Source organism: Amphiura filiformis, chromosome 16, assembly GCF_039555335.1.
Source record: "Amphiura filiformis chromosome 16, Afil_fr2py, whole genome shotgun sequence".
NCBI classification, from domain to species: Eukaryota; Metazoa; Echinodermata; class Ophiuroidea; order Amphilepidida; family Amphiuridae; genus Amphiura; species Amphiura filiformis.
In genome coordinates, this window is record NC_092643.1 from 38,394,436 (window position 1) to 38,413,766 (window position 19,331).

At 38.4% G+C, this 19,331-nt stretch overlaps 1 protein-coding gene across 1 annotated transcript; it reads right to left on the reverse strand.

Moving 5' to 3' along the window:
- Positions 1-15,166: 15,166 nt before the first annotated feature.
- On the reverse strand, positions 15,167-16,551 carry LOC140136400 (uncharacterized). Its single transcript, XM_072158124.1, has 2 exons — positions 15,850-16,551; positions 15,167-15,814 (listed from the first exon to the last, which is right to left on the reverse strand). The coding sequence occupies exons 1-2, from the start codon at positions 16,549-16,551 to the stop codon at positions 15,167-15,169; spliced, it is 1,350 nt and encodes a 449-aa protein (XP_072014225.1).
- Positions 16,552-19,331: the final 2,780 nt, after the last annotated feature.

The window sequence follows — 19,331 nt, forward strand, 5'->3', positions numbered from 1 at the left end:
TTCACTCTCTCTTATACTCCACCAGACACTCACTCGCTCTAAAACACCACCAGGCTGACCCCAACTCTCTCTAATACCCCACCCAGCCATCACTCTCTCTTATACTCCACCAGACACTCACTAGCTCTAAAACACCCCCAGATTGGCGCACACTCTCTCTAATACCTCACCAGACCCTCACTCGCTCTTATAATCCACCAGACACTCACTCGCTCTAAAACACCACCAGGCTGGCCCAAACTCTCTCTAATACTCCACCAAGCCATCACTCTCTCTTATACTCCATCAGACCCTCACTCTCTCTGAAACACCACCAGACTGGAGAATACCCCTTTAATCCCAAAACATTGTGTCCCTTTAAGCGGTTAACCTCTTAACCCCATTGTACGTCTTGACGTATATTTGAAGCCTTCATCATTGCAAATACAGGTAGCTACCAAAATGCTACCTATTGCGATACACTGTGTTAACCGGTCGTACCTATTTTGCTTTTTAAAGCATATGAACTTTGACCTCTGGGGTTGCGGCTAGCATAGCATACTTCTAGGGTCATAGGCCATCATTGTTCCAAGTATGAACCCTGAGGGCGCTATAGTAGTTGAGCTAGAGCTGTTTGAAATTTAACACATATTGCCCCCTGTAGCCCATGACCTTTGACCTTTGGGGTCGGGGGTACCTTAGGATGTTTCTAGGGGTCATGGGCCATCATTATACCAAGTATGGGCCCCGAGGCTACTTTAGTTCTTGAGCTAGAGGAGTGCAAAGGACTGATCTTGAGAAGGAGGAGAAGAAGGCGAAGGAGAAGGAGAAGCCGAAGACTAAACACAACAAATACAATATCTATGCCCCGTTTACACGGGCATAGATAACTAGAAACCACAGTTGTGTTTGACCAAACACGAATATCTATGCCCGTGATCCCACCCCTTAACCAAGCACCCCCCTTGTCCCATCATGAAAACCTTTTGAAGTGGTCCAAGGAACCAAAATCAAAATGCCTACACATTCCCTTTTAAGGGAGTTTTTGTCAAGTGATCAGTTTTCTTGACGTACGATTCAGACCGTTATCATTGCAAACACAGGTAGCTAACAAAATACTACCTATTGCGCTACACTGTGTTAATATGTCGTACCAATTTTGCATTTTAAAGTCTTTAGACTTTGACCTCTGGGGGATGCGGCTAATATAGAATACATCAAGGGTCATGGGTCATCATTGTACCAAATATGAACCCTGAGGGCGCTGGAGTTCTTGAGCTACAGCTGTTTGAAATTTTACACATATTGCTCACTGTAGCCCATGACCTTTGACCTCTGGGGTCGATGTTACTGCAGGAAATATCTAAGGGTCATGGGTCATCATTGTACCAAGCATGAACCCCGAGGGCGCTATAGTTCTTGAGCTAGAGCAGTTTTAAAAATTTACACATATTGCCCCCTGTAGCCTGTGACCTTTGACCTCTGGGGTCGAGGCTACATTAAGTTTCATTTAGAGGTCATGGGCCATCATTATACTAAGTATGAACCCAGAGGGCGCTATAGTTATTGAGCTAGAGCCGTTTGAAATTTTACACATATTGCCCCCTGTAGCCCACGACCTTTGACCTCTGGGGTCGTGGGTACCCTAGGATGATGCTAGGGGTCACGGGCCATCACTATACCAAGTTTGGGCCCCGAGGCTACTTTGGTTCTTGAGCTAGAGGAGTGCACAAAGTGATCTTGAGAAGAAGAAGAACTAGAAACCACAGTTGTGTTTGACCAAACACGAATATCTATGCCCGTGACCACACTTAACCCCCTTCCCCTATTCACAAAACGAAAACTTATACCCCTTGGTATAAGCTTTAAATGATATAAGTATAATTATCATAGCACCTAAAATAAAAAACGCCCAATTGGGCGCCAAATGCAAAAGTTAGTGACCATCATGTGAAAACCCTTGTTATAAACTTTAATTGATATAAATATCATCCTCATAGCACCTAAAATATAAAAAAGCGCCCAATTGGGCGCCAAATCTAAAAGTTGGTGACCTCCATATGGAAGCCCTTGTTATAAACTTTAATTGATATAAGTATCATCCTCATAGCACCTTAAATAAAAAAGCGCCCAATTGGGCGCCAAATCCAAAAGTTGGTGACCATTATGTGGAAGCCCTTTTTATAAGCTTTAATTGATATAAGTATCATCCTCATAGCACTTAAAATAAAAAAGCGCCCAATTGGGCGCCAAATCTAAAAACTGGTGACCACCCCTTCGTCACCCCTTACAAACCGTGACAACCCTTAACCCTCCTAACACCCATTAACCAACCATACGCCATGTCCCACAATGACAGCCTCTTGAGGTGGTCCAAGGCACCAATATCAAAATGCCTACACATTCCCTTTTAAGGGAATTTTTGTCAAGTGATCAATTTCCTTGACGTACGATTCGGGCCGTTATCACTGCAAACACAGGTAGCTAACAAAACGCTACCTATTGCGCTACAATGTGTTAATAGGTTGTACCTAGTTTGCTTTTTAAAGCCTTTGAACTTTGACCTCTGGGGTTGCGGCTACCACAAAATACATCTAGGGTCATGGGCCATCATTGTACCAAGTATGAACCCTGATGGCGCTGTAGTTCTTCAGCTAGAGCTGTTTGAAATTTTACACAACACCCCTACGTCTTGACGTATATTTGAAGCCTTCATCATTGCAAATACAGGTAGCTACCAAAATGCTACCTATTGCGATACACTGTGTTAACCGGTCGTACCTATTTTGCTTTTTAAAGCATATGAACTTTGACCTCTGGGGTTGCGGCTAGCATAGCATACTTCTAGGGTCATAGGCCATCATTGTACCAAGTATGAACCCTGAGGGCGCTATAGTAGTTGAGCTAGAGCTGTTTGAAATTTTACACATATTGCCCCTGTAGCCCATGACCTTTGACCTTTGGGGTCGGGTGTACCCTAGGATGTATCTAGGGGTCATGGGCCATCATTGTACCAAGAATGGGCCCAGGGGCTACTTTAGTTCCTGAGCTAGAGGGGTGCAAAGGACTGATCTTGAGAAGGAGAAGGAGAAGAAGGAGAAGCCGAAGACTAAACACAACAAATACAATATCTATGCCCCGTTGCACGGGCATAGGGCATAGATAAGAAGAAGAACTAGATGCCACAGTAATGTGTTTTACCAAACACGAATATCTATGCCCGTGACCACACCTAACCCCCTTCCCCTATTCACAAACGAAAACTTGGTGAGCACCATGTGAAAGCACTTGTTTTAAGCTTTCATTTGATATACATGTAATGCTCATAACACTGTACTGGCCCACACTCTCTCTAATACCCTACCAAGCCTTCACTCTCTTTTATACCCCATCAGGCCATCACTCTCTCTAAAACATCACCAGACTGGACCACACTCTCTCTTATACCCCATCAGACCCTCACTCTCTCTTATACTCCACCAGACCATCACTCTCTCTGAAACACCACAAGACTGACCCATACTCTCTCTAATACCCCACCAAGCCTTCACTCTCTCTTATACTCCACTATACACACACTCTCTCTAAAACACCACCAGACTGGACCACACTCTCTCTTATACCCCATCAGACCCTCACTCTCTCTTATACTCCACCAGACCATCACTCTCTCTGACACACCACAAGACTGACACATACTCTCCCCTAATACCCCACCAAGCCTTCACTCTCTCTTATACTCCACTATACACACACTCTCTCTAAAACACCACCAGACTGGACCGCACTCTCTCTAATACCCCACCAGACCCTCACTCTCTCTTATACTCCACCAGACACTCACTCGCTCTAAAACACCACCAGACTGGCACGTACTCTCTCTAATACCCTACCAAGCCTTCACTCTCTCTTATACCCCATCAGACCGTCACTCTCTAAAACACCACCAGACTGGACCATACTCTCTCTAATATCCCACCCATTAACCAACCACACCCCTTGTCCCATCATGACAACCTTTTGAGGTGGTCCAAAATCAAAAATCAAAATGCCTACACATTCCCTTTTAAGGGAGTTTTTTGTCAAGTGATTAGTTTCCTTGACGTACGATTCAGACCTTTATCATTGCAAACACAGGGAGCAAACAAAATACTACCTATTGCGCTACACTGTGTTAATAGGTCGTACCTATTTTGCTTTTTAAAGCCTTTAGACTGTGACCTCTGGGGATGCGGCTAATATAGAATACATCAAGGGTCATGGGTCATCATTGTACCAAGTATGAACCCTGAGGGTGCTGTAGTTCTTGAGCTACCCAGACAAACAAGAACCTAGACCTATGACTTTGACTCGCGTAGTGAAGCCGACACTGCTTGGCAACGAATTTGACAAGGACGCATACCCGGACGCAAACAAGCAGACATGTTCGCGTCTATGGAACATGTTGCATTTGACGCGGCGATAACGGCGCAGTAATCACGCAAACGAGCGCGTCAAACATGTATGCGATATTTCTCCGCGCCTAGTAACCCCGTCAATCCGTCAATATCACCTTGGATACGGGGCTTCACCTCCCGCTGTGGTAAAGGATGGGCAGTAATAGGTCTAGGTGGTATGTCTATGTTGAGCTAGAGCTGTTTGAAAATTTACACATATTGCTCACTGTAGCCCATGACGTTTGACCTCTGGGGTCGATGTTACTGCAGAAAATATTTAAGGGTCATGGGCCATCGTTGTACCAAGTATGAACCCTGAGGGCGCTATAGTTCTTGAGCATAAGCTGTTTTAAAAGTTTACATATTCCTCCCTATAGCCTATGACCTTTGACCTCTGGGGTCGTGGCTACCATAGGTTACATTTAGGGGTCATGGGTCATCATTATACTAAGTATGAACCCTGATGGCGCTATAGTTCTTGAGCTAGAGCTGTTTGAAATTTTACACATATTGCCCCCTGTAGCCCATGACCTTTGACCTCTGGGGTCGGGGGTACCCTAGGATGATGCTAGGGGTCACGGGCCATCACTATACCAAGTCTGGGCCCCGAGGCTACCTAGGTTCTTGAGTTAGAGGGGTGCAAAAAGTGGTCTTAAGAAGGAGAAGAAGTCTAAGACTAAACACAACAAATACAATATCTATGCCCCGTTGCACGGGCATAGATAAGAAGGAGAAGGAGAAGACTAAACAGAACAAATACAATATCTATGCCACCGTTCCACGGGCATAGATAAGAAATAGCACACACTGCTTGTGTGTAGGTAAGCACAAAAGAGATGGCCAAATTCTTTTGTATATGCCTATTGTGATTGTGCAAGCGTGACCTTGTATGCAGATACACTAAGATGCACACTGCAATTTTAGCTTTTCCACCTATATCTATATGAAGAAATCTATGTTTTTGCTAACATGAAACCCTAGAATTGATATTGAAGCTTAAATGTCATTTAAAAAAATCATAATGACAGCATTTAACCTAAGAAATATAATGAAATATAATGTAGGCCTACAATACTACATGTTAACCATGTTGACTATAGAAATCAAAGGGCATTACATGCTTTGTCAATTGGTCCATTGTTAAATATCTCTGAATAAGCATCTTTAAAAATGGACTGATCTTTGTAAAAATGGTGTCAAAAATTATTGGAAAGAGCTATCTACTTTGTTTTTTCAGTATTTACTGCCAATCACATGTTCATTAGTATGTAAAAGTTTGAAGAACAACATTAGAAAAATACTGCTACTACAGGGGTTAATTTAAGCAGAACCCAAGCTTGTAATCACTGTTAAAGTCAATCTTAAAAAGTGGAATGATCATGGAAATCATCTCCTCTGAGCTCCTTGTGCATTTTTTTTGTCATACTTGAACTATATCATTTGTTCATTTCATACGATAGAGTTTTGGCCGAATTTTTTACACTTTTCACATCCAGGGGTAAGTTTAACAAACTTTCATTCACTTTCTTAGGAAACCATTACATACCATTACTCAATATCAAAAACTTCATTCACAAAAAATAGATCTTTACACAACTTAATCTTTGCCTCAGGGATATTGCTGAGATTCTTAGCTTTTATATGATACCCTATTTGTTAGGAATTATCTTCAAATTCTCTTAGAAAATTAAAAATAAGTGAGGCTACATGAGCTCGGTTGTTAATACGCATTACAGGCCAATATCATTATGAGTGCCTCGTTAAAGTGCTAAATAAGCAGTTGATTAAGAACTTTATTTTTGTTTGTTTTTTTGACTGAAATATATACCTTAATATCTTATTCATAGAAAGAAACAATTAGAATGATGTTAATAATAGTTTAGACTGAATTCTACCAATTAAAAGATCAGTGGTGGGTACACAATGCAATTGGTAGGTCTAATCTTGCTTATGACTTGGGGTGATTATTGGCAGGTTTTTGTTTTTATAATCCTTCAGCAGTCTAAAAATAACACTTGTTTTCAGCATAATGCGGTACTAATGCAGTAGCATACCTTGGGTGCCATCTTCAATTTCAATGTTTTTAGGTACTTGTCCATATCTGCACTTGTACAGGGTCCACCTAGGGCTGGCCTATAAGCATGATAAGTTTGAGTGCCAATTGTAAATCCCTAATCCTCCTTAAATATCAACTGCAATGTTTGAGATCCTTCGGCTTCCATATGTCATCCTTTTAAAGTCCTCAATCCTGTTTCATGTTCAAACTTTGTGGAATATCATGTTGTGCAATTATGCTGCACTCTTTGAAGGAGCCATGATGGTCTGTTTTATATTAGGTCTGCTGATTTTGTACATTTTAAACGTGTGGATGAAGCAGATTTGAGTCGATTAGCCCCGCTACACCCTAGTTCATAGTTTATGATCCCAATGCCTCTTTGCTGCTATAGTTTATGGACTGGACGTGCACTAGGCAATAGGCATATTCATAATTGAAACGCATGATGATCACTGTCTTCTCCTCCCCAAATCCAACTAAACCTTCTTTTTACTGGAATCCCTTGGCAATCAATGGTAGCATCGGGATCTCCAATTTGTATAGACCCCACATATGACCACCTGAACAAAAGCTAAATATTCTCATCAAATCAAATATATAAGTACATGTACAAATGTGCTGAATCAGCAGACCCAAAGAGAATAGGCCTATAGATTTGAACATGAAACAGCTAGGAGGACAAGGCAAATTGAAGGCATGTAGGAGAATTAAGGACTTGCAATCAATGAATAGACCCTTTACAAGTGTAGGTGGTGTAGACAAGTCAATAGAGAACAGTTAAATTGAATATACTGAAAACAAGTGATATTTTTCCCTGATGAAGCATTTAAAAACAACTGTCAGCAATCACTTAATATTCACCTTGAAACTTTATTTAAACAATGTCACATCAAAGGCTGATGATGTAAACATGATGATTTCAATGCTGCTGTACATGTAGATCCTACTCGCCAAATAGGTTAGTTTATTAGGCCTACATTTGAAACAAATTATTTTGTTGACAGACATGTTTCAAGCGCCACTGCCCGGGGCCACTACCCCCCACCACAAAGATTGACACCACCCTATGCCACTAAAAAGTACATATTTTATTACCCATGAACTGCTTAAATATGTGAACTAACAATTGTGGACACTAAAGTTATCATTTCATCAGAGATAACCTATGTTATAGCAAAATAAGTCTGTAGGTCATAAGTTCCCTGTGTTAAAAGCAGTGCAAGTCTGCCGAATTCGGCAATCTTAATTTCAAAGTTTCAGATGGTATGTACAGGGGGTTAGATCTTTTTTTTAAAAAGTTCATTGTTGTTTTCATGTTTAGATAGGTCATCTACATGTTTTAAGATGGGTAATAAAAAAAGTTAGTCCTAATGCCCCCCCCCCCCCCGCCTACTTTAAGTCGGATTTTGAAAGTTGCACTTGGCTCCTATTCAAGCCAAATGCGTTCATCGTGTACCCACACACACACACACAATCAAGACAAAGGACACTCATGTGCGCGCTCTGTTTACTTAACCATATGAACTTTATACGTTTGTGAAGGTTGTCATTCATCCAGGTTTAAAACAGATCAACTGGACTCACATTTATTTGAGAGGCTACAGTATCGCACCTAATCCAATGTGCATCTTCAGGCCGTCTGATGATCTCACGGCAAAAGGTCATGTTCACGCATTTGGACAGTACACATCACACGTTTGTCAACCAAGATGTTGTGATTTTAGACAGAGAACGCAGGTGGTTTGAAAGAGGCGTCAAAGAAGCAATTTACGTCAAGAAAGAACAACCTTCACTAAACAGGGGAGGCGGTCTTCGCCATAACTTGGTGGGGGCTTACAATTCTGTCAAAAAAAAAAAAAAAAATTTGTGTTGCCCTCAAGTGGGAAAATGGGAAATTTGGGTCGGACGGTCGGATTTAATTTTTTTTTTTTTTTTTTTTTTTTTTTAAACCTTCAGTTTTTAAAAATCCCCAAATATTAAATAATGCTTCTTCAATTAGGGGACATTTGTCAATTTTGACTTCTGGATACCTGTTAGACATCAATTAAAGACTAGTCTTTCAATAAAATATTAATTTTAAGTGAAAAACATTGAGTTTTTGAACAAATCTGTAAAAATCATCATTCAAAAAAAAAAAAAAAAAAAAATGCGACCCTGATTTTTCAGGATTTAGGGTAGGACGGTTGAGGGCAACACAACAATTTTTTTGGCCTGACATGAACATTCCTCAAGATCCACGACCACTGGCAACACCACCTTGTCACAGGTCACCTTGGATTAGGTGCGATAATGTAGCCTCTCAAATAAATGTGAGTCCAGTTGATCAGTTTTATGTTTAATTCAATACATGAACTTTATAACACTTGTGGGACACTCTTAAGAGGAAAGCTAACAAGGCAATCAAGCTTGACACCACCTTAGAAGGCCTTCGGTGCATCCTGCTCAGGAAATGGCGAGACATTGACCAAGGCAAGATAAGACATCTTGTTCAGAGCATGCGACGACCGGCGAATCCAGGCAGTGATAGACAGTGATGGTGGGCACACCAAGAGCAACCAAGACCAACCAGAGCCCAATACGTAACAAATAAATTCCAAGTCTAGAGAAAAAAACACTATAAAATAATTTGTTCTAGAAAGACTCAAAATGAGTAACTGGGTAAGTAATTCTATAACAAACACGTGCACCTAATAGAGAACCTTTTTAATTTTCGGAATAGTGAACCTTCGGAATAGCGAACCTTCGGAATAGCGAACCTTCGGAATAGCGAAGTTCGCCCATATCCATAATTTGCTTTAAAAATAAACGGAGCCCATTCCGAAGGTTCGCTATTCCGAAAATTAAAAGGTTCTCTGTTACGAAGGTTCTCTACTCCGAAAATGAAAAAAGGTTCTCTATTCCGAATATGAAAAAAGGGTTCTCCATTCCGAAATCTGGGACTCGTGACCTTTGAACTCTGGGCCAAGATGGGCAAAGGATAAATCTACAGGGTAGGGCCCATTAGTGACCACATATGGGCCCTGAGGTCTTTGTAGTTTTAGCTCTAGCATTGACAGAATGATGTGTTTGATGACGGAGGAAAAGGCCCTAAAAGAAACCAAGTAAAGTTTTTCAGTTAGCCATGATGTTACGATTTCCACTGCATTATAAGATATTCGGAATAGAGAACCTATTTTCATATTCGGAGTAGAGAACACGGTGACTTGTTTCGGAATAAAGAACGTTTACTCGTTTTCGGAATAGAGAACCCATATTTGAATATTCGGAAAAGAGAACCTTTTTTTTCATATTCGGAATAGAGAACCTTTCTGTTTTCGGAATAGAGAACCTGTTTGTGTTTTGGTAATTTTCGGAATAGATAACCTTCGGAATAGAGAACCGTTTTTTCGGAATAGCGAACCTTTAATTACATTCGGAATAGCGAATGGTAAAATGTTTGGAAAAGCGAATCTTCGGAATAGCAAACCTTCGGAATGACGGACCTTCGGAATAGTGAGAGGACCCCACAAAACCAGTACAGAGGGAGGGATTATGAATAAAGTAATTTTAATTTGATTTTAGTTTTGTTACGTATTGGGCGGGATGATTTCTTTTTTGCCACTTTTTGTTCTAGGTAGAAGAAGTTGAACCCAATACGTATCAACTTGTTACGTATTGGGCTTTTGTTACGTATTCGGCTCTTACAAACGTTCGTGTGGATATACGTTCATGTTCCCGCAAGTGACTTGTGGGAAACTTTGGAACAGAATTGACAATATGTGCTTTCAAGCTACCTGACAGTGTGAAGTATTTGTTACCAAATCTACACTTAGTATGAATACGTTCATTTGCCTTCAAATTATCTTTAGTGTGTACAACTTTTATTACAAAACAACATTAAGGGAACTGGAATGAGCGTTTTGAGCGTTTCGACAGCATTTTTTGTAGGCATGAGAGCACATCAGACCTATCGAATTGCATTCTGAATACGAAGAATGTCTTTCTGATATCAAATAATTATCATTTTATGAAATTCACAATATAATACAAATTTTATGACAAATTATTAAAATTGATATTTTCAGTCACCTACCTGGACAACCGATTCTTTAGAAATGCTTAGTCGCGCTAAAAGTCGATCGATACATGTTAAAATCAGCACAATTCAGAGATCCACCTATTTGCTATGAAATTAATTTTCTCGGTCAAATATAAAGCAATTTTTGTTTTTCTTCAGTAATGTCAGTTAAAAACTTGGTGCTTGGATATACATTTTTTTTAAATCCTGGTGTTAAAATTAAGCATCAAATTGTATCTTTTAGTGTGATATTTCTGATTTTTATAGGCCTTGAGTTCGCCTGCGAGCTTTTTACGGAATTGATTTTTTAGCGTCTCAAACTAATATAGTTTGCTAAAGAAAGATATTTCCCACCTCTGTAAAGCACATCGTGTGGGTCTATATAAACTGCTCAAATAAAGAAAGTCCGCAGTCATGTAACTCGTCCTACTTCAAAACCTGACCTTGTTATGGCAATTTGATTGATACGGTCGTGTGCAGGATCTTGTTAGCTCTAATTTGATACCAAATTTACTACCAAACACTCAACAGTAACAAGGATTGATACCAGTTTATGGCATTTGATGCATTTTCAAAAGTTGCAAATCAAAACGATACACGCGGTCGAAATTGCTTATCGTGGCAATGTGGTCAAGCTTGTTTGCCCACGATGAACCCATGTCGACTATCCGAAGTGCGCGCTTTATTCAATTGTTAATTTAAAACGCATGGATTGTTACAGTGCTTTACTGATGAATACTAGGGCACGATGCGATCGATATGACCAAGCGGTTGTTTCGGGCTATGTTAATGGTCGTACTCTGCCATTCGCCTACAGATCCGCGTGCTCCGTTTTTCATTTGCAACTTTTGAAAATGCACCAAATTTCATGTACAGGTATCAATCTCTGTGAATTAAGAGTTTTGGGTACCAAATTTGGTATCAAATTGGAGCTAACAAGATTCTGCACACGACTTTATCAATCAAATTGTCATAACAAAATCAGGTTTTGATGTAGAACGGGTTACATGACTGCGGACTTTCTTTATTTGAGCAGTTTATTATAGTTTTGTCAGAATTTCCGTTTTTATTTTACCATTTTTCCCTTCATGCTCTGAAAATGTCAAACTCGGTGCTTTTATCTCGTGCGCAACCAGCAGAAATAGTCGATATTTTCATTGTTGTCATCCAGGGCAATTTTCCATTGAAAAGCAAAGATCATGAAGATTGCCCGACTAGCGATTTGGTAGCCCAAATCCCCAATTGGGTTTTCTGGTAAATGAGGTGAATTTTAAAAATTTGCTCCCGTGATAGCCTGCAATTTCAATTTATATGGATTCCATGATTATGAAAACCATTTTGTCTGTCTGTGTGTTTGTTTACCTAGGTTAGTCCGTATTAAGAGACGCACGCTTGAGGTTCATGAAAATCCACGGTCCAAACCTAGAAAAATTAGCGTGTTATTATAGGGGATTTTAATCTTCTGTCCCTCCTATCTCCATGTGAATTTTGTATGACCTACCCACCGCCCCCCCCATCGCGGGTTGCCATTTTCATTACACCCTTCAGACTTGTGTTCGGGTTTCTGTAGAGATTCATCAGTGTTCGGGTTTGTTTTTAATTTGACATGTAGGCCTATACATAGGCCTAACCATATTTGTCATAATTAAGCGCTATACCTAAATGTATAGCTATGCTATATATTATTATGTAATATCATGTACATGTAGGCCTATAGGGTGGGGTGGGTGCAGAGGTGTGTGAGGTGGGCACTGGGTAGTGGGGGTGTATGTAGGGAAACTTTGGTGTGGTAATCAACACACTTTAACCATGACTTTCAATGCAAGGCTTATTATTGCCACAAATGTGTTTTTTTCCTTAAGGGCTGGGGTATGAACGTTTGGACAGTATTTATTGTGGGACATTAGACCACATCAGACATATCGAATTGCATGCTGAATACGAAGAATGTCATTCTGATATCAAATAATTTTGATTTTTTGAAATTCGCAATTTAATACACATTTTATGGCAAATCATTAAAAATTGATATTTTTGATATTTAACAGTACTTGAAGTAAACTTAATAAATCTGATGATTTATACTTAAAGTGTATGTAGGTGGGATGAAAAGCCGACGATCAATTGAAAATTTTGACCTTTCGTATTGAAGATATGGATTTTTTTCCCAAAACACCAAAAAAAATTAGGTCTTTTGGGGAAAAAATCCATATCTTCAATATGAAAGGTCAAAATTTTCAATTGACCGTCGGCTTTTCCTCCCTGCTACATACACTTTAAGAATATGTCATTAGATTTATATAATTTACTTCGAGGACTGTTATATATCAAAAATTTGAAAAATATCAAATTTTTATAATTTGTCATAAAATTTGTATTATATTGTGATTTTCAAAAATGAAAATTATTTGATATCAGAAAGACATGCTTCGTATTCAGAATGCAATTCGATAGGTCTGAGGTGCTCTCATGTCCCACAAAAAATACTGTCGAAACGCAATAAACGCTCATTTTAGATCCCTTAAGGTTATTTAATAAATTTTTATAAACTTCCATGTTTAACCTGGTATTGTTTTGGCTGCTTCATTAGGGCCTATGACTTTCGGTGGGTTTCCAAAAGCAGTTTCAAACAAACACAAACAAAAGGCACCATACCCAGTCACCTTCATGACAATTGAAACACTACGTCAAGTATTAACATCCAAGTTATTCTTTTTTTCAGGCAAGCAATTTTAAATAATTGCTTGAACAGGTTTTTGTTTAAAAACAAAAACCTGTTTAAGTTAACAATGAAAATGAATGGTTCTTATAAGGCACAATCTCTGATGAGGAACTCAAAGCGCGTAAAGCACGAAATTTACAAACAAACATAAAACAATCAATTTATAAAGATGTTTAAAAACAAAAACCTGTTTAAGTTAACAATGATAATGAACGGTTCTTATAAGCCACAATCTCTGATGGTTCTTATAAGGACAATCTATTTCTGGCGTTTAAATAACGAAAGTCTGGGGCGTTACGCCGGGGCGTTACGAAGGTTATTTCTTTGGAAGTGTGTTCCAAACAGTTTGCTTGATCATAAAACATACAGCGTAATATAATGTTTTGTAAAAGAAAGTTTTGTTTAAAATATTGCCCAATTGCATGTAAGCCTTCGGGCAAAGTTGTTTTGAGGAGAAGCAAATTTCAACACATTGGTCCGAATCACTCACGTGATGATGAAATATCCTCATCGTGCTATAAACATGATCAGTATAGGAGCGCTATTAGGCCTGCTGGGAATTTCGTTGCTATATTGAAGTTCTGGCAACACTGTATCATGCCGGTATTCCTATTAAACCCAGGGATATCGATCCACAATGCTAGTATTATTAGCCTTATATTTCACGCGTTGAAAAAAAAAAAATTCAGCCGGTGAAAAAATGGTGAAATCAAAACGTAAATTCTGACAAAACTATGATATATCGCTCACGGTGATGTGCGTTAGAAAGTTGGGAAAAATCCTTCATTAGCGAACTATATTACTTTGAAAAGCTAAATGGTTGATCCAAGAAAAGGCTCGCGGGCAGAGTTTAAGCCTATCAAAATCGAAAATCTTACACGAAATGACTGAATTTCACGCCTAAGTTTAACACTAGGATTTGAAAAAAAAAATAAGTATCAAGCACTACAATTTGACCTGACATTTACTGAAAAAATAAAAATGATTGCATTTCATTTGGCCGAGAAAATTAATTTTACATTGAAAAGTGTAACTCAAAATTTAGCTCGTTTCAACACCAAATTCGATCGTTTGTATTGCCACATTAAATGACTGAGTGAGCCTTGCTAAACAAAAGAATCTGTTGTCCAGGTTGCTAACTGTTTTCCACATTTTGGAGATATAACAGTCCTCGAAGTAAATTTTATAAATGTAATGATGATATAGTCTTAAAGTGTATGTAGCTGGGAGGAAAAGCCGACGATCAATTGACAATTTTGACCTTTCATATTGAAGATATAGATTTTTTTTGGTGTTTTGGGAAAAACAATCCATATATTTAATACGAAAGGTCCAAATTTGCAATTGATCGTCGGCTTTTCATCCCACCTACATATACTTTAGGTAGAAATCATCAAATTTATAAAGTTTACTTCGAGTACTGTTAAATATCAAAAATATCAATTTTTAATGATTTGCCATAAAATGTGTATTACATTGCGAGTTTCAAAAAATCAAAATTATTTGATATCAGAAGGCCATTCTTCGTATTCAGAATGCAATTCGATATGTCTGATGTGCTCTAATGTCCCACAATAAATACTGTCCAAACGTTCATACCCCTTCCCTTAAAAGACTTCTAAAAAAAGCGCTGTGATTTATGGTGTGCTACGCACGTTCAGGCACAACGCCTGGACGTTGATCCACACGCCTCAGCACACTTTACAGGTTATCGCTGATCACTACAGTCCACATCATTCCATAAACCATTTAACAACAACACAGGGACTTTCTACATCCTAGACATACCACAAATAACCATCGCATCCATGATCACCTCCCCGAGTGTCGTACAGGTCAGGAGACAATTAGCAGTAAGTTCTTTGTCCAGGGGAATTTCAAGTTAACTCAGTTTTCCACGAAAGCGTACTTTACCATCACCAGGGTTCGAACCCGCAAACTCTCACACCATAGTCGTACTTATCGATTGAGTTAATTTGACTTGCTTCTGACGTTGTGAAGCCTTTGTTACAAAATATACACCTAAAAGGCTTCTCTTCAGTATGTATTCGTTCATGGACCTTCAAACTACCTGACTGTGTGAAGCCTTTGTTACAAACTGTACATCTAAAAGGGTTCTCTCCAGTATGTATACGTTCATGTTTCTTCAAACATCCTGACGTTGTGAAGCCTTTGTTGCAAGTTATACATCTAAAAGGCTTCTCTCCAGTATGTGTTCGTTCATGTCTCTTCAAGTCACCTGACTGTTTGAAGCCTTTGTTACAAAATGGACATCTAAAAGGATTCTCTCCAGTATGTATACGTTTATGGTTCTTCAAATTACCTGACGTTGTGAAGCCTTTATTACAAAATGTACATCTAAATGGTTTCTCTCCGGTATGAATACGTTCATGTGTCTTCAAATTACCTGACAATGCAAAACCTTTGTTACAAAATGTGCACTTAAAAGGCTTCTCTTTAGAATGAATACGTTCATGGGTCTTCAAATTACTTAAACATGCAAAGCCCTTGTTACAATATGTACATCTAAAGGGCTTCTCTTTAGTATGTATATATTCATGCATCTTCAAGTTATTTACCCTTTTAAAGCTCTATTACAAAATGTACATTTAAAAGGTGTCTCTTTAGTGTGAATACGTGTATGTGTCTTTAAATTACCTGATGTTGTGAAGCCTTTGTTACAAAATTTACACCTAAATGGTTTCTCTCCAGTATGTATACGTTCATGGTTCTTCAAACAACCTGACGTTGTGAAGACTTTGTTACAAACTGTACATTTAAAAAGCTTCTCTCCAGTATGTATACGTTCATGACTCTTCAAACTTCCTGATCTTGTAAAACCCTTGCTGCAAAATGTACATCTAAAAGGCTTCACATTGTGTATACGTTCATGCCGCTTCAAGTGGCCTAACAAAGTAAAGCTTTTATTGCAAAATGTACACATAAAAGTTTTCTTTGCAGTGGATGATTCCCTTGATTGGACAGAAGAGTTTGAATCTTTGTCGTAATTTCTTGGTCGATCAATATTTTTACTATGAATCAGTTTACCATGTGTATCATGTAGCTGCGTTTCGCATCTCGTCTTCAGTTTAGAAAAAGTGAAACCTTCCTTTTCATTCTTCACTATGGACGTAATATATCTCGACTTGCTCTTGTAGTCATACCAGTAAGGACGAATTCCCATTTCATGGTGTCTTTTATGAGACAAATATCGCAAGGCATCGTTGCAAAATCTCTGTCCGCAATACTTGCATACATGCGGCATTAAGTAGTCCCACTCACGTGGGCGTCTATTTGTCATTGTCTGTAATAGGAACAAGCAAAAAGTACATACGATTAGCGAAAGAATTGCTATCTACGTCTTCGAAAATGTCAAATAATTTTGTTTTACTTCCCTATACATGTATGGCAAGACTTTGTTGGCCCAACGTTGGCAATGGTCGGCATAGTCACGATCGGTAAGCTGACGCCAAACCAACATTGGACCAACGGTGTTGTGCCCGCCTTATATTATGGTTGGTATGCTAACGTCAAGTCAACTTAGCCAGCAAACCTTAAAATGACGGTCGGCATTAATAATAATAATAATAATAATAATAATAATAATAATAATAGTAATAATAATAATAGTAATAATAATAATAATAATAATAATAATAATAATAATAATAATAATAATAATAATAATAATACAATAATAATAATAATAATAATAATAATAATAATAATAATAATAATAGTAATAGTAACACTAATAATAATATAACCCTACATGTAAATATATAATTATAATAATAAAAATAATAACTTAGGAATACAGTCATAAGTAAGATTTTTATTTTTATATTAAATTAATGAATTTGAAAAAAAAATCAACATTTATAGTAGGCCTAAATGTTATCAATATTTACAGTGTATTTGATCTATGCCGTCAAAATAATGTAGACACCCCGTTAGCTCAATCGGTAGAGCATCAGACTAATAAACATGTCTCTGGTTCGAATCCCCGTTAACTCAATCGGTAGAGCATCAGACTATTAAACTTAAGCTCCATGGTTCGAATCCCTGTAGGTACACTAAGATAAGTGATAAGATTTAAGGTTAAATGCAATTGATTTTCAAGGCTTGATTCCAGAGGGGCGGAAGTTAATAATGGAAACAGCCATGCAGAAAAGAACTCACGCGTACAATAGTGTATCAATCTGAACTAGAACACGGACAAACCGCGGCTCGTGAGTCATCCTATATGTTGCATGGATAGGGAAGGGGCGACCATGATAGGACCATATGGGCTGATATGGGGGGGGGGTGATTGTGGGCAGCCGTTTTCGGCAATTTTCCTTTGGATTTTCTAAATTTTCAATTTTTAAAATTATCCTGGATGATATCTGTCGTGAAATAAATCAATGCTTCTATAGGCTATAATAGCCCTAGTATGCCTATTTATACCCTGATTATGCAATATATAGGCCTACAACAATAACTACAACAACAGTAACAAAACCAACAACCAATATTTTGTTAATCTAATTTGTAAAAATATATTCATAGGCCGCGCCTAGACTAGTATAGCCTGAAAATTCCTGAATTATATAATGGAAAAAAAAACGGGCAAAAACAATCAATCGCTGCAGTCAGAAAGAAAGAAACGAACAAGAAAAAAGAAAAAAGTGAGAGAAAAATAAAATAAAATAGATGGAATGGACCACATAGGGACACGAACACGTACCAAAGTTTTCCAGCTCAAAACTATAGTATTATATAGTCGAACGTGAGCCCAGCGCGCTAACCGATTGAGCTACTGAGTGACCTATGAAATCGATTGATCTCAAACTGACTATTATGGAATAGTGCATACCAGGCTCTTATGATAAACAATCTCATCACCGCTGTAAATGTCGGAGGTATCGATGGCGAAAAACCTCGATTTTTTCAAAAGTAGCTTAAATTTGGAGTGAAATTCAAATGGGAAAGGAATCGACATACTTTTGAGAAATAATGTAGGCAGTTAGAAATCAAAATTAATGTTCCACAATCCAGATATCGATAATGTAACATAACAGTGTTTTGTGGTACAAGATTCTCGAAAATTGTTCCCAAAAACGGGCTAATAAAATTTAATCGGTACTGTTTTTGGTTCTTCCCCATAGCAACATTATTTCTTTGGTCGATTTGTAGTTCAATACACAAAAGGAGAAAACAATCACTCGGCGTAGTTTTATACGGAGCGAATATTTGAAAAAAAACTGCATGGAACGTGTTTTTGATCTTGTGAACACGGTGCGTAAAAATGATTTAAACGAGGGATTTTCAAACGGATTCTAAAAATTTGTATAAAGACACAAAAATAAGGTTAAGATACGTCCATGCACCAACATTTGACTCACTGCGATATTTGATTGCTGAGAAAACGCGGTTTTAGAGAACAACTTTATACGTCTTTTATACGTTTTTATAAGTTTCTTCGTGTAACCTTAAATCTACCTAGGCAATTTGTGTTCTGGATGTGTTAAATTTAAGTATTATCGGACGCGTCACGTGTTCTTCAAAATTTGCAGTGTATGTAACAGTAAAACGGACTCAAATCCATGCGAAAATACCGGAAGGGGTCATCGGGTATACGACTTCAAAAACGGATCATAATGATAGGCACATGCCTCCACCATGTCCACCCGAGGGTAATTTTCTTACCCGGGGTCACTCCCATTGTGGCCTGTACACCATCCGCGATAATGAAAACGCGTAAAAAGGGTAGTTTTTCGTGAGTAAGCACGATACGCGCGTAACGCATGTCAAAAACATGAAATATTGGGAAAAAAGGGTAGCAAAATTGCAATAATATTGCTAATACGCGGAAATGAAATTTAGGGTATGACATTGTTGCAAGGAATAAAATCCCTGTTTAAGGTGTGAAAACACCTGTTTAGGGTATTGTTTTAGCCAAGGGTTAAATTCTTGTTTAGGGTGCTTTTCAAAATTTTGATTATCGCGAATGGTGTACAGCCCACAATGGGAGTGACCCCCCCCCCCCGGGCTTTCTTATCATGGTCCATAATTTGTAATCAGTCAAATGATACAAAC

Excerpts from the sequence above, each read along its gene's own strand:
- LOC140136400 (XM_072158124.1), bottom strand. The coding sequence starts at position 16,551 with ATGACAAATAGACGCCCACGTGAGTGGGACTACTTAATGCCGCATGTA. Across the intron at positions 15,815-15,849 it reads CACCTTTTAAATGTACATTT|ATGCATGAATATATACATAC; the intron begins TGTAATAGAGCT and ends AATAACTTGAAG.